The sequence below is a fragment of the Archocentrus centrarchus genome, chromosome 19, assembly GCF_007364275.1.
Source record: "Archocentrus centrarchus isolate MPI-CPG fArcCen1 chromosome 19, fArcCen1, whole genome shotgun sequence".
NCBI classification, from domain to species: Eukaryota; Metazoa; Chordata; class Actinopteri; order Cichliformes; family Cichlidae; genus Archocentrus; species Archocentrus centrarchus.
In genome coordinates this window covers 11667621-11691362 of record NC_044364.1, presented here as the reverse complement: position 1 = coordinate 11691362, position 23742 = coordinate 11667621, and the positions used below count along the sequence as shown (strand labels likewise).

General features: G+C 39.2%; 2 protein-coding genes across 2 annotated transcripts; both read left to right on the top strand.

Annotated features, from left to right (window-relative positions):
• Positions 1 to 828: 828 nt before the first annotated feature.
• On the top strand, positions 829 to 14037 carry lgi1b (leucine-rich, glioma inactivated 1b). Its single transcript, XM_030755257.1, has 10 exons — positions 829 to 1429; positions 1531 to 1602; positions 4079 to 4150; positions 4668 to 4739; positions 8085 to 8156; positions 8827 to 8996; positions 9092 to 9256; positions 10242 to 10462; positions 10993 to 11239; positions 12295 to 14037. Exons 1-10 carry the CDS (start codon positions 1218 to 1220, stop codon positions 12642 to 12644), a joined length of 1653 nt encoding a protein of 550 aa, XP_030611117.1. The 5' UTR covers positions 829 to 1217; the 3' UTR covers positions 12645 to 14037.
• Positions 14038 to 14611: 574 nt separating this feature from the next.
• On the top strand, positions 14612 to 23027 carry slc35g1 (solute carrier family 35 member G1). Its single transcript, XM_030754297.1, has 5 exons — positions 14612 to 15058; positions 16313 to 16493; positions 17449 to 17583; positions 17741 to 17937; positions 19716 to 23027. Exons 1-5 carry the CDS (start codon positions 14767 to 14769, stop codon positions 20126 to 20128), a joined length of 1218 nt encoding a protein of 405 aa, XP_030610157.1. The 5' UTR covers positions 14612 to 14766; the 3' UTR covers positions 20129 to 23027.
• Positions 23028 to 23742: the final 715 nt, after the last annotated feature.

Genomic DNA, 23742 nt, shown 5'->3' with positions numbered 1-23742 from the left:
GACACTGGAAAATGTGTTTGAATTGCGGATGGAAAATAAAGATGGTATTGTGCTGTTTGAATGGTTTCAGTTTAATTGGGTCTTTGGGTTATGAGATATGGTCAGGGTGAAAGGCTGGCAGTCAGGCTGGGAACAAAAATGCAGTATTCCATGACTTCCCATAACCCGCGGAACCCTTCTAAGGGCCCTTCAAAGGAAAGAAAGACGAAATGAGAGGCAAAGCTCTCATCATTTATTACTGAAAAAAAAAAAACTTGCCCTATTAGCTATTTAATCATATATTTTTAAAAAGCCATTTTTTAAAACCATGCAATCCAAACGGATGGAAATTTTACTTGAAAATATTTTATTCATGAAATTCTGTGATGCGTTTCCTATATATACTATTCCATGACATTCATTTTAATGAAAATAATATCAAACACTGCTCTACATTTTCCCTGCGTATTGATAGTCTGGAGATCAGACGTTAGCAGCTATTTCTTACATCCCAATATCTGATTAAGTAGTCTTTTTGATGTATTTTTAACCATACATTATACCCATCGTCTTTTCACATTTAATGTCATTATTATGCCAGAGAAGGGAAGAAAAGAGGCAGCATTTGAATGAGTGGGGCAGGTGCATTTGCACAGAGCCTCATGAATAGCTGCTCCCCCATTAGCCATGCACGGCTCCGAAGCGCGCATAAATAATAGCTGGCACCGCTGTTTTAAAAAAAAAAAAAAAAAAAAAAAAAAAAGCGCACCTTGGGGCCTCCCTCACCCTCTCCCTCCTCCATCTCTTTCTTTCTTTCTCTCTCTCTCTCGCTCTCATTCTCTAAGGGCATCTTCTTTTTCTCTGAGCACAGCATTTGGGCTACGAGACAACTTTGAAAGCCGCTTTTAGCCTCGCCTTTTACTTAGGATGAGACAAAACCTTCCATGACAAAAATCTGAGATGTTTTCTGCCATTATGTCCCATCTGCCCCGCATTTGTAATCCTGCCCCTCGCAGAACAAATCCACTGGACTGGTGCCTTCCTACTGAGACGCTAGAAGCATAGAAGGCTGCCTCAGAGCGCCCAGCTTCTATCATTAAAACAAACAAGACAGAGACCTCGGCTTCAAAAAACAAAAAGAGAAACCAATCTGAAAACACCAGCGTGGTAACGCCTCGCAGGTTTTGCTTAGAAGTTGCGTGTGCGTGTGTGGAAGTACTCGACTCGGGACAGACGGAATGGGATACCCGTGCAGGACAGTGCGAGGATGGAGACGGCGGAAAGGATGGACGTCCCTGGTTTGGGTCGTTGTTGTCAGCTTGGTTTTTGCTGACGGACGGAGAGTGAGGCAACCGAAATGCCCCCCCGGATGCACCTGCACAAAAGATAATGCCCTGTGTGAGGGTGTCCGATCTGTGCCCCACACTTTCCCATCCGACGTCGTTTCATTGTAAGTGATGCTGCATAAACTGGTGAAGTGTCAGAAAGCTTATGCCCACGTTATTATATCATGTGACAGATCTCCACTTTGTTTATTCCCCATTTATCCAGATCTTTTGTCAAGTCTGGATTTAATGAAATTACTGGAGGAAGCTTTGCTCACACACCTACCCTGCATCTACTGTGAGTAATAGTTTTTTTTAATCTATCTATCTATCTATCTATCTATCTATCTATCTATCTATCTATCTATCTATCTATCTATCTATCTATCTATCTATCTATCTATCTATCTATCTATCTATCTATCTATCTATCTATCTATCTATCTATCTATCTATCTATCTATCTATCCCAGTGTTTCATTGCATTAAAAAGTGAGACTGTGCCTTCACAGCTACTTGTACACAGGCTTTAAAGGGGGATTCTCTGTAATGGTGTCGGGATTATGCAATCGACCACATGGCTACAGTGTGTCTGTGTGTGTTCTTTAGAAACAGGGTGGCAGAGATAAACAACGAGCATGGTCTTTTACTCTCCTGAAGAATTCAGCCCTAAGTTATTACAACCGCGGTGTGCAGCTTCTCTTAACAGTGCTTTTTGATTAACAGCCTACATTATTACGCATCTTGACAGGACTTGAGTCTATTGAGCAACCCGTTCTTGCAAATCCACAAATTAGCAGCAACTGTACTCTACGCTGCACATAATAAGATGCTGGTCAAGCGTCAGTCCGCCTCTCTTGGCACCGGTTCCTTCATGTTTTCAAGATGACGGTGAATCAAGGCTAAATGTGCGTGAAGCCACAATTGTAGGAGGACGTAGCATCATGCATCAGAAGACCAAGCTCGTGACCAGAAGGAGGGAGATAGCTGAGGATGAGTGAATGAGAGCACTGCCTCATCTGTTATTCTCTCTCAAGGTGACTTGGTACATCTCAATCTCCATTAAAACATGCTTGATCATTGGCACTGCTTTGTGTTCTGCGTTAGCCAAAAGTCATGGTGGCTGCCTTCCAATATTTTAACATTTTAGAATTCAAACCCTGAAATGCTGCATAATATTGATGATATTTTTGATTAAAATTGAAAGACTAGATCCACTCTATATAATAGCCAAATGCTAGATTTATAATAACTAAAAATCCCTGGTGTAGATGAGGGGAAGTGTACATTATGTTGCTGTCAGACATACATTCTTAAGTTAGTGATTTAACAAGTGACTCAGAAAGAAGTGGGAGGGGATAACAATTTCTGTATTTTGCTATTTCTCATGAGAAATGTGTAGGAGTGAGTGGTTATTTCTCTGTTTGATTAATCTGATTCATTCATTAAGCACATGCACCGTGGGTAGTCTATTACAGCAGCCCACTCTCACATCCATTTTCTCTGTGTTTGCTATAGAATTACTGCCACTGACATTTACAGAATGTGTATGATGGCACAGATGTTACGTAAACATACATGACCAGAATTTCTTATAGCGCACGGCCCACACAAATCAATATTTTTTGAAGTTCATCGCAGTTAAGTTATGAAACACAAACAACCAGCTGTCAAGAAATTGCAGTGTTTGGGAAAGTACCACTGCTTTACAGTACTGTGCAGTATTCTGGAGCTGCCCCTCCTTTCTTTATATTTTGCTTCCAAGGAGCCAAACATTCTTCTAATTATTAAAGTGGTCTTGAGCAATACTTATCCAGGCTTTCCAAAGGTCTTTCAAAGTTGGATTTTTAGGCACTTTGTTGATAGCAGTCTGTTACAAAAATACATAGTTTGTTCCCATTTCTTTGGTTGAATATATTAAGTTAGACACTTGATAGAAATGGTCTCAGTGGAAGGGTGGCTGTGAAGAGGCCATTCTTAAGGAAGAGAAACAGATTTTTTAAAAAAGTATGAGGTATGTCAAATAACAAAAGAACTAAGCTGAAAATCAGCAGCAACAGGTTTTATGGCGTGATAAATCCTAATTCTGAATTTTAGTTTTTTTATTCATCATCGATATGTATGGAGGAGGTCAGGAAAGAGGTACAACAGTGAGTGTCTGCAGCCATCTGTAAAGCACGGAGGAGACTCTGGCATGGTTTTGGGCTGCATTCAGCCAGTGGTGTTGGAGATCTTCTCAAAATTAATGAAGTTACAAACACAGAAAAGTACCATTAGATTTTGATCTGCTCTGCAATACCACCTGGAAAGCTTCTGATCTGCAACAAATTCATTTTTCAGCATGACAGTGATCCCAAACACACTGCCAATGCAGTAAAAGCATACCTGGAAAGAAAACCACACAGTGGAACACTATCAGTCATGGACTGGTCTTCCTCAGAGCTCAGACATATACATTATTGAAGCAGTGTGGGATCATCTTGACAGCGAAGGCAACAAAAGGCAGCCAACATCTAAAGAAGAGCTTTGAATGTTCTTTAAGAATCCTGGAGAACTATTCCTGAAGACTCCTTAAAGGAATGACAAGAAAGCTGCCTCAGAGAGTTCAGGCTGTGTTGAAGAATGTTTAAATAAATTACTGCACCTGTTTCCCATTTTCCTACCAAAATATAAAGAAATGAATGGTGGCTTAAGACATCCGCAAAGTAGCATATATAATTTAATCTAAATTTCTAAATTCTGATGTCTCTTTTTTGTTTGTTTTTTCTTCACAGATTGTTCACAGCAAACTCATTTGACCTGATCGATGAGGATGCATTTCAAGGTTTACCACATCTCGAATACCTGTAAGTAGTTGTTTTTCATTTATGAATGGTTAATTAATTTGTATGCTGATGTATCATAGAATGCATCCTTACTGCATATTCTCTATATTACACAAATGTGAGGCACACGTTAATGAACATAACAGCACTACTTAAACCTCTTTAGAAATATTGCACTCTAAACCTTATGTCATGCTTAAATCTATGTGAACAATATTGCTTTGCCCATAAACATGTTTTCACTGATGTTCCCTGAGTAGGTGCTCCATCCAACTACAACTACAGCCTAAATCAAATTGACTTAAACCCCTGAAAACACTTGTTTACATTTTGAATGTGTTTGATTTAATTTACTTTGACGTGTTTTTCCAGCCAGAGCCATCATGTACGACCCTCACTAGCCTGATTGGAGTAAACACCTCACCACCGCAGAGAAGATGCAAAAAGTTAATGAGTTCATCCGAGAGGGTCACAATAAAGGATCGTTATGTCTAGGCTTGCGTGAATTACTCTCATTCATTCTACTTCTCATTCACAGATTTATTGAAAACAACAAAATTGCAGAAATATCCCCATATGCTTTCCGGGGCCTGAAAGCACTAATACATCTGTAAGTATTTTGGTTTTGTATAACTTTAATTTAATTGTTATTTTCTTTATTTTTTTTTTCTTTCTTCTACCTGTGTTTAATTATCTTCACCTTAATTCCTATTCAGACAAATTTCCTATCTTTCATTTATTCCTTTCTAGCTTTTATGGCTTTTTTTTTCTTCACATTAACTGTCTGCATGGCCACTTTCACACATTTTCACTGTTAAAGTCATCGGTGATAAAAAAGGTAAATCGACATTATTTTTCAAGGTATTCTGACATATCGTCCATCAGTTTGCCTTTTCTGTCCCTGTTTCACTTTGTCACTGTCTGGAATGAAAAGGTATGCAAAAGTGCTGTTGCCAGTAATCAGTTCCCAAGGTGACTGAAGATGTCAGCTGGATCAGGTTACAGAAGGGCAGATATGGATGTGTCATTGCTTTAGCAGATATGTTGTTTATATATATTTTAAGCAGTAACATAGAAGGGAATTTGTCATATAGTTTTAGTACGGATATTGGATACAGTTGCCCAAAAATGTATAAATCCACTTTTCTGATGTGTAGAAAAGAATCATCAGTGCTACCTTCTGTAGCCTGTAGCCTGAACTTACTATATGTACATATACTACATGTCTGTGTTTCTGGTATTTGAAGATTTCTTAAGATCGCATCCCCTGGGAACAGAAATCACACTCATTGTGCATAAAAGATGCAAACACTTTCATAACAGTTTATTTCTAAACAGTGTCTCAATGTCACTTCAAAGCTTGCCAAAACTAAAGGTAGGTGACAGTGTGAGTGATCTATCGGTCAAGTTAAATATAACTGGGCTGCAACCTTAAACCGGGTGACCTATAATCACACTATGACTCTCCAACTTGTTTTCCCTTGCACATCATGCAGCATGGGGCAAACACAATCTTAGCATATTTGTCTTATTCATCATTTCATCACCATCTCATAAATTAAATATTGTTCTTCGGAGGAATAAAATCAAACAGGAGAGATTTAAAAGTTTGTCAACATTTATCCCAACATGATTATGGTGAGCAAAGTATGGCCTCTAAAAAGTGCAAATTTTACTATATTAGTCTGTGGGTCACAGAAAATATCCTTTTATCTGCAGAAACTCTCAAGCAAATAGGTTTTTAAAGAGATTTGCATTGAAAATTGTTCAATTTTAGTGTGCCTATGTATGCAGAAGAATTAAATTTTTTGTAATTTTTGTAATTTGGTGCTTTAAAATCTATGAGGAAAATATTGATCCCACAAGGGACTTTGAAAGTTCTGTGATCTCTATTCAGATATATTGTCAATTCTTTGAACTAGAAGTCCCTCTGCTTCTGCAACATACCAGTAACTTCAAACACATCTTTTATTCACATTGACACAAAGTCAGCAAAGTCAACAAAGTCACAAAGTAGCGCACGCAGTTGAAAACCTTTTCAGCAATGATCTCTGTTTACACAGAAACGCAATACATTGAAAACGCTGCAGTTCCCATTGCCAGGCCACAAGTTGGTGGTGTGGATATAGGAGCTGCAACCATAGTGCGCATGTGCCAGTACCCCCATTTTCAAAAAGTAGCTTTTTTGCAGCTTTTTCGGGAAGCATGTATTGTGTAAATAGAATTGGCCCTAGCACAGAACCCTGTGGAACTCCATAATTAACCTTAGTGTGTGAAGAAGACTCCCCATTTACATGAACAAATTGAAGTCTACCTGGGGAAATGAGACATAGGTGAAGACAATCAATGACAATAAGACAATAGGGGGAGTAAAGCTAAATGTAAGACATGAGACAATGACTACAAAAATAAAACAGGGAGCAACAACTGAAAACTGGGAAACACAGACAAATGAATAAACATAAGATGGGGAAAAGTATGGGGAGAAAACAGAGGAGAACACTGAGGACACTTTATGAAAATCAAAATCTAAACCAAAACCAAAACTAAGAACCAGACAGATAACATACACTTGACCATCCATCTTGGAAAATAGCAATGCCTGGTTCAGGCCTAAGGTAACGTCAACAGATAAATGGTGCGCTAGTACTATTTTGATGAAATTATCATAATGAAATCTTGACTATATGATATTAATGACATAAGTAACAAGTCTGATTGCTTTTGGCAAAGCTATAATGTTACAAATGGAGTTTTCTTATGGATCAGATAATAATGACTGCAAGGGCAATTCAGGTCCAAGCTGCAGCAGAGTCTCACTGATTTAGAATTAAACCAATTTCCAACTGAGAAATTACTAAAAAAAAAAAAATATATATATATATATATATATATATATATATATATATATATATATATATATATATATATATATATATATATATATATATATATGAACAGCCAAAACTGTGAGTTAAGATTTTTCTAACATGACCCAGAAAGTGCCACAGTATTTTAGTGTATATGCCCCTTTTCTGTTCCCTTTCAGAAAAAGTTTTGATAACTTTGATACTACATCCAGTATCAGAGGACACTTTAAGAGCATCGCACACAGTAAATGCATTACTAAAGGGCATATGCGCGGGGTTATATTGGAATTCTTTCCACTGTGGACTAACCCCAAGTGTTTGGTTAGTGCATTCTTGCATAAACTGCAAAGTTAAAAGGTCTCTTTTCCTTGGTGGACCAACTTTCAAATAAATAATGCAGCTTTCATGGATTACGCCAACATTTCCTTTCATTCACATCTCTCTGTGCGTAGTGAAGTTCAGTCTCTCGCTCCAGGGTTTGTTTTTGTTGGGGTTTTCTTTACTAGCTGGCAAAAATATCCTGCACTTGACAGCAGTGGAGAAGTGCAGCACCGTTTAGATAATAATGCTGCTTTTCAGTTAAGTACGACCAGTGTAAACCCGAACAAAATATGAGCATTAGCATCTCCATACTCAGTAATGCATAAGTCTGGTGTGTGAAGGACAGGTGTCATGTTCGTGGTCAGTGTAATCGCTCTTCCTTAACCATTTTACTTAATTTAATTTACTATTCTACTTATTTAGTCTGTTTATTGTATGTTTTCTGTTTTAAAAATTAATTTATAAATGTTTTTAAACTGCTGTAACAACAAGAATTTCCCAAATCTGGGCCAAAGTATATCCTATTTTATGTTTTATTGCCTTCCATTTCAAACACCTGTGACATGTAATAGGAAGAATAAAAGCACTCAGGTTTTGTGTCATCTTTGTTTGTCTGTATTGTCCTTGGTTTATTCTACTATTTCTCAAGTCAATCTGGCCAACAACCAATGAAAAACGCATTAAGGGAAATGGATACGTCTGAAGAGATGCAGTCTACATCTAATGTAATCACTTTGTTTATTATTTTCCTTTTTGTTGAGTAGGAGTCTGGCTTACAACAACCTTGAGACGCTGCCCAAAGATGTTTTTAAGGGCATGGACGCTTTGACCAAAGTGTGAGTCTGTGTTTCAGTAATCCAACCTTGCAATGCAAATATACACTTTAGATATTACTAACATGGTCATCAAGGGTTCGTCCTATTGTATTTGATTACTCTTTAAACATGTTTATTCTTTTTTCACCCAGATTGAAAAATGTAATTAGATGAAATATCTTCCTTGGTTTTCCTTCCCTGAAGTCTAAGGCAGTAAAGGATTATAGAAGCTATTCAATACTGCAGTTGAGAACATTAAAAGAAACTACAAATCTAGAGAGGAGGAAAGGCTGAGTTAGGATGTCAGAGTGTCAGGGTAAATGGTCAACAAGTCAGTTACACAAAACAAGGGCTAGATACTGGCTTGGGCCACACTGACACAATCAGCTAGATTAATTTATGTGTCTGTAGATTCCCTAGATTCCACATCCAAGCTTAGTGGCAATTCAGACTGAGAGTGGGTGATAAGCACTACCCAGGAGATTGGACACTTGCTGTGGTTTTGCTGGCTTGAAGCCAAAGAGCAGCCAGGTGAAGCAGAGGGTATTGTAGCAAACTGAACAGTTCCTGGAAATAAGAAGCCTTTTTGTTTCAAATAAAATCAACCTGTTTCAAGAATAAATATTAACAATGGCGTGCCTTAACATCAGTCTTTTACTTAATTGTTCATGTGGTCCATTTATGCATGCAGGGATCTGCGAGGTAACAATCTGATTTGTGACTGCAAGCTCAAGTGGTTGGTGGAGTGGATGCATCACACCAATGCCACTCTGGACCAAATCTACTGCAGTGGCCCACCCATTCACCAGGGGAAGAGGATCAATGATCTGCTGCCTCACTCATTTGACTGCATCACAGCAGGTATTGTCTTGTACGTCCCCTTGTGTCACAGAAGCCAAGGCAACTGCTTTAGCATCTCTCTTGTGTCTCTTTAATTGTTATGTCGCACTTTTCAGAGTTCGCCTCCTATCAATCGCTGAAATTTGAGTCCATTTCAGTGGACGCCTTCACACTTGGTAAAGAACAGTATGTTGTGTTTGCCCAGCCTTTTGCTGGGACATGCAACTTTCTGGAATGGGATCACGTGGAAATGACCTTCAGAACATATGACACCATTGAAAGTGAGTTGTTTTTTGTTTTTTTTAAGTAAAGGGCAAGGTCAGTTTTGTGGAGGAATTCTGTGTAAATGCTTTCACCTCAAATGACCTCAATGTGTATTATGTAAATGTGTCAGAAACTATATATTGATTGTACTGTGTCTGTCAGGTTGGTTTCACTAAAAATCTGCATGATACAATTTTTTATCTCCTGATGATGATGATGATGATCACTTCAAAGCTGGGCTAAATTCCATCCTTTAATAAAATTTCCATGTGCGTCTGTGTATTTGTAAGTAATTCCACTATCAAACAGACAAACTAAATCAATGACATGTCCTCCTAGATGGAAGTAATGATAGCCCTTTTAAGTTCAATAATAAGATAATAAAAATGCAGCCTACTGTAAGCAAACACACAGACACACAACTGTTTCAGATGCCTGTTAGATGTCAGAGTTTCCACCAAAAAGACATTTCCCCCCTTGGCTTCTCGCATTCTTTCATTTCAATAATTGCTCAAGGCAAAAAGGACAGTTATCTAGAAAGGTGAATAAGTGAAGCAATGAAGAAACAAATTTATGTGTGTGGTTTCCTTCTCTCTTCTTTTTCTATTAATCAACTCTGAACCCCTCACATTTATCCGGTGACTCTTCTGAGGGCTTTAAGACCATTTCGAGATCACTGAAAAAACTATATATAAGAATGTTGAAGATCTTAGCGTCCGGTCTTCAGAAACATTGATGCACATGACATTTATATCACTCACAAAGGCTATTTTACCACAGAACAAGTACTTTTACTTAAGTTTGCTTTTGGATTATTTATTTATTACCTTATAGAGTGGCAGATGTTTCAGGGACTTTGTGCTTCTTCCGATATTTGTAACTAGAGATTCTTTCATGGATATAAAAATGTTAGCACACTATGAATTTTTCTTGCATTACTAATGATCTTTTTAGTAAAACAAGTTTTTTTGTGTGTATTTTGTCCTCTCTTTTACTGTTTAGGCACCTCCACTGTCGTCTGCAAGCCCATGGTGATTGACAGCCACCTCTTTGTCATTGTGGCTCAATTGTTTGGGGGCTCACACATTTACAAACACGACACCTCCGCCAGCAAGTTCATCAAGATCCAGGACATTGACATCTTGAAAATTCGCAAACCCAACGACATTGAGACCTTCATGATCGACGGAGAGTCTTTCTTCGTCATCGCCGACAGCTCCAAGGTTGGGCTTCTTCTTTGTTTTCTTTCACTATTACTCAAAGAAACTTTAACAAAAGTGGATTAAAGCATTTCGTGACAGACGGCATAAATTTACAGTTTGTATCGATGGTTCATTTTTTTTCAAACAACAACAACACTGTAAACGTGTCCTTCTTGCTGTGTCCAGCCCCTGTATGACTAAATATCTTCTAATCTAGTCTTCCCACCATGTCAGCCAATCCTTCCCCGGGCGTCCTCCTCTGCAGCATGTCTGTCTGTGTCTGCTCCTGCTGATTAGCTTGTATTGCCAAATGTTCACATATGGTCTCACATATGCTTGGGGGCAACTCAGGCACACATGCGCATACACAACCACACACTGGTGTTTGGCTTCATCCAGAATTTGCAATTTGGTACCTAATTTTTGTTGTGCCATAATTGCTTTCAGCTGTAAATCACTATTGAGTACCTAATTAAAATGCTTGTTCCAGTAAGGACAAGTTTTGAACAAAGTTGACTTGAGCTGATGTTTTATGCACGTTCTTCTCATAGGCGGGCTCCACAACGGTGTACAAATGGAACGGCAATGGATTTTACTCTCACCAGTCACTCCACCCTTGGTACAGGGATACAGATGTAGAATATCTGGAGATCTCCAACAAACCCCACCTGATTTTGTCAAGTAGCTCCCAGAGGCCTGTCGTGTACCAGTGGAACAGGAGCCAGAAAAAGTTTGAACGCAGAACCGACATACCGGACATGGAGGACGTCTTCTCTGTCAAACACTTCCGGGTCCAAGGTGAGGACAGCACGTGCAAAAAGACACGGTGCAAACTATGCAGCTAATTTCTAACACTTGCCTCTGCTAGTTGCACCCTCAGAATGCCATTGTTCACTTTTTCATGCTAATATTCATTTAGTTAGTGTGCCATATGTTTAATAGTGGACACAACATTTTCTTTGATGTGGTTAGTAAAAACATTTATGACTCATGTGCTTAAATGTGATTTATTATGCTTTATTTCCTCTTTGCTCAGCATGCCATTGGCATTTATTTTGAAGGTGATAAGAGGCGATGTCACCATCATAAAACCTACCCATAAATCATTACTGTGAAATATTATGATAGTGTTTTTTTTTTATATATATATATATATAATTCTCTCTCATAAGAAGCAGCTCACCTATTAGTGGCTGTTACCTGATGTTGGGGAAAAGTTCATTCAAAGAAAGCTGTTTTCTTTCAAGGTTTACTACAGCTTCCATATGCATACAGTACTCACGTCTCCAAAGACATGATAGGGAATGAATTTGCAATTCCTGGTCTCTCTCCCCACAGAGAGAAAAACGGTGCACCAGGTGTTCTGCCTCCTAGCAGAGACTCTCAGCCTTCTCACAACAGGCAGTCTTTTGGCTCTATACATAATATTATGAGAGTATTATTGGTTTGCTGTAACAACTAGCCTAGTTAGGGTTGAAAGAAAAACTGAGAGAAAGCATTGCCTGTCATAAAACCAAAATAGCACCCTTCCCAGAGTAACATCTGCATCCACTTCTTCTTTTTCCCCAAAACAAAGCGGAGAGGCTGAGATCAGCACGACTCTGCTCACGAGCAGGCAGGGAAGACACAACTTATGATCACAGCATGCAATGTGTGAATATAAAATGAGTGAACGTGCATGAATAATGTAGCTTGAAATGTCTCCTGCAGCTGAATAAATATTTGTAACAAACAATGAATTATTTTAGGGATTACATAATCCGCTGTTGTGAGCTTTCCTGTGTCAGATCCACATTTAGGAGCTGAATGCGTAAACTAAACAGCCCCCTTGAAATCTTTTGTCCTTTTCAAAGGTGATCTGTTTATATGCTTGACAAGATTCATCGGGGACTCCAAGGTGATGCGCTGGGATGGTGCCATGTTCAAGGAGGTCCAGACATTTCCTTCCCGTGGCTCTATGGTGTTCCAGCCCGTCTCCACCGGCAACTGGCAGTACGCCATCTTGGGCAGCGATTACTCACTGACGCAGGTTTACCAATGGGACACCAAGAGGGGCCAGTTTGTCCCATCTCAGGAGCTGAATATCCAGGCGCCTCGGGCATTTTCCCTGGTCTCCATTGACGGCCGGGTGTTCCTGCTCGCATCCAGCTTCAAGGGAAAAACTCAGATATACAAGCATCTCATGATCGATTTGAGCAATTAGGCCCGCCTTCTAAATGCTTTCTCCTGAGTTTGTAGATCTCGTCAGTCCTATTTTAATCAACCAACTATTTCCACCTTCGCTCAAACAAAAAGAAAGATTTGTCAGAAATAATGACCTTTAGCTTAGTTTGTGGCTGAAATGGCTTCATTTGAAGATCTGACATCATTTCCATGACAGTGAAAACATATTTTACAATCAGCTGCAGTGGCCTACCTGCCTTGTATTTACAGCGTAATCCCTTAATATTTGGAAATGCCTTATTCTCCATTTGAAGCTGTGAAGTCACTTCATCTGTTTTTCAACCCCAAAGGTGCCATTGTTAGAAGACATGCAGACCTGACTTTACCTCCAGTGTTAAATACATTGTAGACTTTGGGACATTAACCTTCAATACTAACAGGTGTGTGGCTTTTAAGCACTGTGGGTTAGTCTCAGTTGCTGTTTACTATACTGAAGGTGAGAACATCACCTTCCGCCCAGGCATATAAATTTCATCCTGTCACATGAACCCTTCAAGTGACAGCCCTGACAGATACCATGTAGAAGACTGACAATCTGACAAATGTACAAGAACCTTCGTTTAGTTTTTTTTACATTTAAATGATTATAGATGTAGTGATGTAGTTAGCAATATAGTAATTTGTCAGTATTTGAGACCTGAGCTTGATAATAATACTACCCTCAAACCAAATGCAGGTAAAAATTGGACTACTTGCTGAGAACTGTGCCCTTTCTATGGCAGCTAGTTGGCAGCTTGTAATTACTTCACCCTTAGAGACGAGTACTTCAATCAATGGAATGACAAATCTACTAAACACTGTGAGAAACTGAGTTTAAAAAAATAATCCTCTCTGCTCTCAGTTGAACAAGACTGTACACACGATACATTCATGGTGTTGATTTCTGATGAATGCCTCGCTAGAAGCATCCCACTGTGTCGCCCAGTCCTCTCTCTTTCACTGCACCCTTGCCCCTTTTCTCCCTCATTGACTAAACCATTGTTGTCTTTACTCCACAACGAAAAGCCAACCACTGTGCCGCACATACTACCTATGCTTTCACGCGCTCCTCTTATTCTGACACAAAAGAAGATCGATGACAATTAAAAACTTCACCGACAACAATTTGCCAAAAAAATAAATAAAAAAATCATGTTTACGTTTTTACAATATTGTATAAATTATGTTACTTTTGTAAGTAGAGGGGACCACACTTGATGCTTCTTTTTTTTAGTGCAGAGTTTAGTGTACCTATAGTGGTAAGATTTGGTGTAACATGATAGTTCTGCTGTAGACTTTTTTTGTGTCAGTTTTATCTAGTTAAGTAAGGACAGAGGATATTAGCTATTCCCTTGCAAACTGTTCTCATTTTACTTTATGTACAGTGGTAATAAAATACTAAATTAGCAGGTTCTCTTATTGTTGTTTGTTCATCAATACTCGCGAACTGAATGAAATCTGAGTCCGTTTTGATTCAGCTGATCCTCTTGATTTGATAATCAGGTGAAAACTGTACCGTGGGCACCACATGGTGGTGAGAATAAGGGGTTTGATTATGAAATTACTATCACGTGAGTAGCAATCCATTAATGATCAAAATTCGTGTTACTTGAGGAAAAAACTAATGTCCAAAGTTAATTCCAGCTACAAAGATATTTTAAAGATTCACTGAAATCTCATTTCTTCTGAGTGATTGTCACTAAATATGATTGCGAAGCAAGCTTGTGTTTTGTTTTTATGCACTAAAACACAAACATTTTAGAAACCTGTCAAAAACTCGTTGAAAACTAACAATTATGTTGAAATATATTAGGTATTGGATGATGGTCTAATACATTTATGCGTGTTTGCGTGTATAAACAGACTATATAAAGTTTTGGCTTATCTCCACAGCTCTGTGGGAAATGGGCGTGAACGTTTGGTCATGTTTAAGTTGCCCTGCAGACTAGGTTTGGGTCCACTTCTGCCCCCCTGTGGGTTAACTCAACACCGCACAGGAGTGTGTAAGCTGTCCCTAAAATAAGATTAGTCTTTAACCTTGTCTTCTCAGTCACTCAGGACACTGGTAACGTCGGACGGTGCTCTCACCGAGGCATGCTGTCGCTCAGCTGTAGCATCTTAGCATGGGAGACTGTAACCACCGTACGTACGAGCGGGCTTTATCCGTAGAGGACGACGTTGCTGTGGCGCTTCACAAAGTTGACAGCCATGACAAAAACAGCGGTTGCGACCGACACGACGGGGCAGCAGAGAGGATTCATCTGCGCAGTAACTGCCGCGCTTCGTGCGAGGATGATGATGATGAGGAGGAGGATTTTGGTGATGCGGGGACAGAGGAGGACGCGAGAGGAAGGGAAAATTCACTGGAAGGCAGCGAGGAGAAAACGTTGTGCCCACCGGCGTTTTGCGTCAGAGGTGAGCCATTACCTGAAGGTAGAAACGCGCACGCACTTAGCATAAAGTAACCACGCTCCCCAATTTAAGGACTTTCTCCTGTAGGTAAACTTCGGGACGTGGGCAAAACGAAGAAATTAAGCTATAAATACACAAACCGTGACTTCCTGTGAAGCACCGCGTTGTTATACAACCGTGTAACGTCACTTATCGGCGTTAACGGTGATATCACGTGTGTGTTTTTAGCCTATAAACTGAAATATAAACTTAAGACAATTTTGATAATTTTAGCCCTCATCAATTAAACTAGGTCCGTCTGCTTTATATGGTTAATTATTTAAGAATAAAACGGTAATATTGAATGCAGTTATACTATACCAAATAATAACTAAAATATGATTAAACTGCGTCCCCCTTACAGTGATTATGCCTAATAGAGGACGTGCTCGGCCCAGTTGTTTGATAAGCCAGCTTATCATTTTTCATCATCCTTTAAAACGGATGCATGACTCTGCACTTTTACAAAAACTGCTCCACTTTTAAGCAGCACGTAGTTTATAGGTATGGCTGCTGACTGTTCAAGACTGGTTCAACTAGTATAGGCCTTATTGGGGTTTTTTCTACTGGTCTAATCCTGCACAAGGAAGAAGGGGGTTATACTGGAAATTAACAAGGAAGTCTGAGGTTTGGTTTATTTTGCTTACTTTTGTTCCTGGTGCCAAATCTCCGTGGGATAAAACAGTACATGGTATAAAAGTAAACACCTATCAGGCCCATCTGTGTGCCTCATGTTTTACAGATATTTTGCCGGATTAAGTATTTAAACAATTATGTAGCAAAATTAAAGCAAAGTCCTGTTGTAAAATGATGACAGCTACTTTAATATGACTAAACACTACCGATCTCCTGCTTGGTACAAAGTTTAGAAAGCAAACAGATTGGTGAGTACCAGGAAAAATCCTTCTGTAACCCCAGGCTGAAAGTCAATCCCAGCACACATATCAGTTGTTTCACAGTCGGGATTTGCAAACACTACAGCCCACACTTTGGCATATCTTTTGTTTGTGGGTTTTGCAGCTGAATTACTCAGGTCACACAGGGTTCAGTAACATATCCTGCTCCTCAGTCCCCCATCTTGTATGGAGTATTGTATCAAGAGCAACAAAATATGGTATATTTTTAAAATTCAATGTGGAAGTGATCCTCTTCCTAAGGGGTTTGACTTCTCATATTCTTCTCTCTTAGACTTACGCCTTCTTTTCTCTTCTTCTACAGACCCAGAGAAACCAAAGAGATGCCCAGGTCTTGGTTTGTTCTATGCTTTCCTGGCCACAGTTTTGTTCTCCATCATTTCCCTCTTGGTGAAAACCATAGAGGGAATTCATGCTATAGAGATCAGCGCCATACGCTGCTTCTTTCAGATGCTGTTTTGTGCACCATTACTCATCTACCACAAGTAAGCATGGCTTCGGTAGCTGGTTTAAGATTTACACATAATGTATGTGACATAATTAAGGCCATGGCAATGTTAAAAGGATAAACTCAGTGAGACAGCACATGGACTTGCCTGTAATTTATCTGGCATTTTATGCTCTTTCACCAGCACATTTACAGGCACATATCCTGGCTTCACTGTCCAAACATGAGGTTTTTGAAATAATGTTACTGTTGTTGATGAAAAAAGTGTGCAATTTTTAAATTCAGTGTGGGAAAGGGTTTTGAACAATGCTCCCACACAAAGGTATATAACAACCTAAAATTAACTTCCCATCTCATTATCAGCTCTTAAGTGAAATCAAATATATTAAATAAACCACTTGAGGTGTGATTTATTTATTTTTTTTAAGTTGTAACAGACACATGGATATGCTACATGTGCCAAGAAATTATTGTGTCATAATATATAGAATAATACGCCCACAAGCAAACAAAATTTTAAAAAATCCAAAAGAATAATTACTCTTAAGAAATTTAATGGGAGGGATAAAAATAGAGCTCCTGGCTCTTTCGTTTTTCTCCCCATCAATTAATTTCACTAGATTGGTAATGATTCCTTTAATACTGAGAAGCATAACTTAAAGATGGCATTGAATCTACTCACCCATCCTTCTGTTCATCCCCTGCACCCGACATTTTTGCTTTGATTTATCACTTACAGATAGATCTGCCTCTGCTCCCTGTTTTCAGCCGCATCCATGCATGCATCATTCACTGTCATTCCCACATTACCTAAGTGTGTCATTTTCCTTAGCCGTCCACTAATTTGTCATCTCTTAACCCCCTACGGTACTCACATTTTCTCAATTTGTCCCTTCCTGAAATTCCAGTTTATTACTTCCGCTATCTGTCAGTAGTCATCCTTCCATTCAGCCATCCCTTCATCCATCATCCTCATATCTCTGCTCCTCCAGGACAGGTTTCCTTGGTCCCAGAGATAAACGTTTATTTTTGGTGCTTCGGGGTTTCATTGGTTCCAATGCCATGATCCTGCTCTTCTATGCAGTTCAGCAGATGCCGCTAGCAGATGCCACTGTTATCATGTTCAGGTGAGAGCTGCTTCAAACCTCGTTTATTACAGATTACATCAGATAATGCTGACACTACAAATGCACTCCATCCTCCTCGAATTTGAAACCTGCATTTACATGTCTCACACACCCTGTGTGTTTCCTGTTTAACTCTTTCTTTCGCTGACTCCCTCAGTAATCCAGTCTTTACCTCCCTCTTGGCTTGGATCTTTCTGAAGGAGAAATGTACAATCTGGGACTGTGTTTTCACCGTTTTTACCCTCACTGGCGTCATCCTCATTGCCCGACCACCATTCATCTTTGGCGAGCACCTTTATGGCATTGAGGGCAACTACACGAACCACATCAAGGGGACTATAGCTGCCTTTGCAGGTGATGTGTTATATAATTTATCTAAACATTTCCACATACGCAAAAATCATTCAGGTCGAAGTTGAAGGTTTCATTTGTGCTTCTGGTCAGGATTCCCATGGATATAATGTGCATCTGTGAACATTGACAGAGCCCATGTGACCTTATTTGCTTGGCTAAGGCAAGAAAGATTATTAGCCAGCTTCAAAAACTATGAAAGACCTTTAGAAAGCCTGGAGAACTAGTGTTGTTTGGTTAATTGTACTAAAAAAAAAAAATTTTAAATTGTATCTGTAGGTATTTTGTTGCTTAGCAGCCTGTTGCAAAAACACAGAATTAGTTCTAATTTCTTTAGTTGAATCGCTGAAAAAATGTCAAAGATAACACAATTTGCCCAAAATATTTTTGCCCACACAGGGTGATTCCCAAAGAGCTATTAGTCGAAAACATGACTCAGCACAGCATGCTTAAAAAAATACTTGAGAAAAATAAACAAGTGGAGGACAAAAGAAGTGTCAGACTTAAAAAAAAAAAAAATAAGTGTGTGTGTGTGTATATACAGCAGATGAACATTATCTGAAAGTTATGTCCTTAAGAACTAGGAATATATCCAGCAAAGACCTGACATGGGACCTGAGAGATGCATCTGGCCTTTCAGTTGATCCAGCTGCTGTTCACTGAAGCCTCATCAGAAATGCTCTCAGTGGAAGGGTGGCTATCAAGAAGCCATTCTTAAGGGAGGGAAATGGGAAGAAAAGGCTGGGGTATTACATAAGAACTGAACTGAAAAAAAGAACAGTGGCAATAGGTCTTAGAGAGTGATGAATCCAACTTTTAAATGTCTTGTTCAAATCATCAATATAATGCAACAGTGAATGTCTACAACCATTTATAAAACACGGTGAAAGCTCTGTCATGGTTTGGGTCTGCATTTCAGCCAGTGGCATTGGAATTCTTGTTGAAATTGATGAAATCAGGGCATCCGGGTGGCTTAGTGGTGAAGCTGACGACCGCATACTTATGCTGCATTGCGGTGCGGGCGGCCCCTTACCCACGTGTCTTACCCTGGGTCTTTCCCCCATTTTTGATCCATTATCAGATTTTGATCCATTATGCATGTAGTCTGGAAAGCTATAGGGAAGAAAAAAAAAACCCCAAAAAACACAATGGAGCACTGTCAGTTCTAGATTGGCCTCTCCAGAGCCTGGACCTCAACATTATTGAAGCAGTGTGGGATCAGCTTGGGAACATAAGGCAGCCAACATCCAAAGAAGAGCTTTGAAATTCCTTCAACTGAATGCAAACAGATGAGATACGTTGTTTCCAGTCATGATCAGGCTCAGGCCTGCCGACTTTCTTTTGTAGTACTCAAGTAGTTTCTGTTTCAGAACACGATACCCTTATTGGGTTAAATTGATTGCTAGTTCTGAAGCCATGTTTGCTTTTTTCTGTTGTGCTAACCAAGTGTAAAATGAATGGTAAAGAAATTATTCAAATTTCTTTGCCTTTAGTTTTCTTTTCCTTCATATTTTCAATTGTGAATTATAGCAGATGTTAAAATTATAACAATGAGTAATATTGTTAACTTAAATGATTGAATGTCACACGATGAAACTCAAACATACAGGTCACTCATTTAAGCCATTCCATCAATTTAATGACTGCTCTGAAGCAGCAGATCATAAAAATACCTTTTATCTGTCCTTCATGGATAGGTTCTCATGGATTTATTAAGTTTCATTATTCTACAAATTGCTTTATTCATTCTGTGTCTTCCTCATTGGTTAATTTATCTATAGGGGCGATTGGAGCTGCTTGTACATTTGTTATTCTTCGCAAGCTGGGCAAGAGTGTCCACTACTACCTCTCCGTGTGGTACTACGCTGTCATCGGTTTCATCGAGTGCATCATCACTGTATCCGTCCTGGGTGAATGGAAAATCCCATTCTGTGGCCGCGACCGCTGGATGCTGATGTTGATCGCCGTTCTGGGTATCGCTGGCCAGACCTTCCTTACAAAGGCGCTGCAGATTGAGAAAGCAGGACCCGTAGCCCTGATGAGAACTGTGGATGTGGTGCTGGCGTTCATCTTCCAGTTCATTTTCTTCAACCGTGCACCGACCTGGTGGAGCCTCGGAGGGGCGCTGTGCATAGTGGTGAGCACCAGCGGAGTAGCAGTTAGGAGGTGGTATAGCAACTCCCGTAGGAGCTGATAAGTAGACATATTGTTAGTTTAATGACTGAGTATAACTTAATTTTTTTTTTTCACTATCATATGTTCTTAATCCCGTTTATTATACTTGTTATTTCTATGCAAACCGAAATGGATAAGGCCCAATCTAATAGGGGTCTGAGCTTGTGATGCATTCAGAAATGAATTTGATGCATCTATACATGTTGATTCTAAGAGTCAACCTGTGTAATTTAATGCATGCATTTTTGTACAAATCAACACATTTTTGAAAGAAACTATAGGAGGAAAAAAGACTTCTCCCCAAAACTATATGCTGCTCCCAGGAGGCTGTGTGGTTAGCTAACCTTAATAAAATGTACAGCATAAATACATTAAAGGATCCCATTTTCCTTTCGCTTTAACCTGATTAAAATAGCTAAAGAGAGGATCGCACAACCACATTATGCTAAGAGTGCTTATTTTATTTTATTATGGTTTTACTCGTTACCATCAAAGGATTAACTCAAAAAAATAAATAAATGCTAGGTCTCTGCACTGACACCAAAGCTATGATCAGTCTGCCATCAACAATAACAAAAGAAAATGCAGTTTAAGCAGAAAAGCACTTTAATACAACAAGTCACTACAAACAATATAATATATTCCAAAATTGGTTGTAAGTTTGTACTTGAAAACATGGTCATGCTGTACTATTTTCTCAGGGATTTCTCAGCAGGGTGTGGCAGTGCCTTTAAAATAGAAGAACAGAAGGTTCTGGGTGGTTGACTGTTTTAGAAGGTCGTATGTCCTCCCTGTGCCTTTGGGATTGTTCTCCAGGTGTCCTGTCTTCAACTTGCTCGTTAGGTAATTGGTTGTTGGGCACAGCATAGAGAGCTAACCTGTCCAGCTTATGCCTCACCTCGTGCCCATTTTCAGCTGTTGTAGGCACCAGCCCCACTTGGTATAATAAGCAGTTAGGTAAATGGGTGGGTTTCTTAAATGTTAATAATGCCCAGAATAGAATCTTCCTAAATCTAATCCAATGAGCCTACCAATATTATTCATTTTTCCATCAGTTTACAATATTTAAAGTGCCTTACATAGGAAAGCTTTCCTTAATAGAGCTGCTCCGCAGCCGGCAACCTGTCCTGGGAAACTCTCGGATAGCTGCGCAAATACACGAGAATATAATAAGAAGCACAATCCTAAGAGCGTGATGTACCTAAGACATTTATTCCCCCCCACACACTGATTTCTTTATCAGCACAAGAGTCAGTTGACTAGCACCTGTTATCTTAGCATGCCGTTGGCGTCTCAGCAGTTCAAAAATATCTCTTCTGTGATGTTCGAAGTAGGATGTCATTTGTGCTTTGTCCCTGCTGGAGGGTAGAGAAAGTGTGAGTAACCTGTCACTATAATTCAGCAAATCAGCTGGTAAGCAACTGCACACAAGGAGTGCTTCAAGTATCTTAAAATAATATCTTCCTCATTTATTTCAAGGGGCTAAAGCAGGCTGACGAAAGGTGAAATGGAGTAATGAAGTGCAGGTTTGTTAACTCATCGGATACCCTTCACGGCTCAGCTGAACAGCTGCAAAACGCTTAGCCTTTGTCCTCTAATTTAAAGGCAGATGTTGAGGTTTTGGCCTAGCAGTATCACTGTTTGTTTTCTTTTTTTTTTTTTTTTTTTTTTTTAAATGATGGCCTTAGCAACTCAATACTTCTCACCTTGTGATTACAAGTGGATACATTCTGTCTCCAGTCCAGTTCAGCTGGTGAAAGTCTTTTGGATTTTTAGTTCATTTGTAAAATGCCAGCAAACATTACAGAGACTTGAAATATTTTAAAGCAGGAATATAGGGGCTGCTCTGCTAAAAGCTGTAGCTTTCATGCTCAAAGAGTGTTTTGCTGTCACTGATGTAAGAAGGAACCCCCTGGAAAACATTTATGTCACGAAATGTGAATTTCCAGCACAGCTGTCTGTATGTTCTGTGTCATTTTTAACATTTAACAACAAGCTTCTCAGTGGCATGGCTGGCATAGTCATATTTGCAACTGCAATCGTGTATTTAACACAACTTAATTGGGTCCAATACAACTGGAAAGGGACGGCAATTAGTGGTGCTAGACTGCTACTCTATATCCTGCAGTGCTGTCTTTGCTGTTTTTCACGCTCTCCTCACTCTTTTTCCTTCAACGTGTAGAGAACTGTGTCTGCAGCACAGCCGCGCTCGCTCCTGTTATAATTATTCCTTTTATGCAGTAACTGGTATTGTGCACACTGTTTCACTGTCTTGTATAAGTCATCCAGCTGGATTATGTGGGTCCTGTATGGTATGGTGCAGTGTGTGTTTGTAGAAGACTAAATAAACAATGAACACGTCACTTTATGTGCAATACAAAAACGCTGGACTTTATAGAATTTGCTGTGGTTGGGCTAAATCGTAACCATGTTCAAACATATTGCGTAAAGAACAAAATTACTGATTAAGAAAGTAACACTTTTTTTTTTCTTTTTTTTTTAAGTAGAAGAAAATAAAGGCACTGTGACATTTATCAGTTGTTGTTGGTCATACATGTTAGGGTCACTTCAAATGTCCAGAAGCTAATTTTCTTTAGTTTGATTTGCTTTTACATTTATTTTTTTTATTATTATTAGTATTATTAGTATTATTCAGTTGTAGTAAATGACTTGAATGCTGGTAGTGTAAACACAATGTGTTTTTCATCCGCTGGTGAGGGGAATAGACTTACAAGCCTTAAAGTCCTGCTAAAGCTGTTTTTAGGGGTTTTTTTTATACTATCCTTTTAATATGTTTTTATTATTATTATTGCAATGTTTTTACAGAAGCATATTCTCCCAGATGTATGTATTTCTGCACAGTGATGGATAAGATTTTAGTATATTATAACTTTAATAAATTCTCTCTGAATTTGTAACGCTTACTGCCTCATGTCTTTCCTTTCATAAATCACTTGAGAACTGCTCTTTATTAAGTCACTTAAACATAACAGAAACTTGTGGAATATGCCCAAACTGTGTAGAGACATTGTTTCTACTTAAACTATTGTCCGAACACCCATGGTGTTAACCATAATGCACCACTAATGCCTCAATAGGTGTACAATTGTGCAAACCAGGCTATGGCCAAAGAAGCTTTAACAAACCATTGAGTCAGGTAGTTGCACTGCTCAAAATAGCACCTGGCTGAGTGGGACGCTTGTGCATGTTCAAACTGTGCCTTTGTTTATCACACAACACACACTGGAGAGCTGTGTGTATCCATGCATAATAACTGAGCTGCACTGTGCCACAGTATAACCCATATCTTGCGAAAGCAAAGACCCGGGCCTTCTGCAAGAGGACAAACTGCATACAGATGGAGGTTCAAACCTCAGTCTGAGTTTAGCCACAGTTGCAGGGTAATTCTTCAGCTAAGTGAAGTGTGAAGAGGCTGAACCACAAGAGAATAGCTCTTTGTTTCAGGGTAGAGAAAAAAAATTGACAAATTAAAGGCAAAACAAAAACCTCATGCGGCAACGGCTTCAAAGCACCCCGGCATTGATTCTGCAAGTTTATGGCAGCATAGCAGGGGAAATATTGCTTTGTTTGGTGTTTTGATGTTAGCGGTAGAGAGTCCTGACAAATATGTGT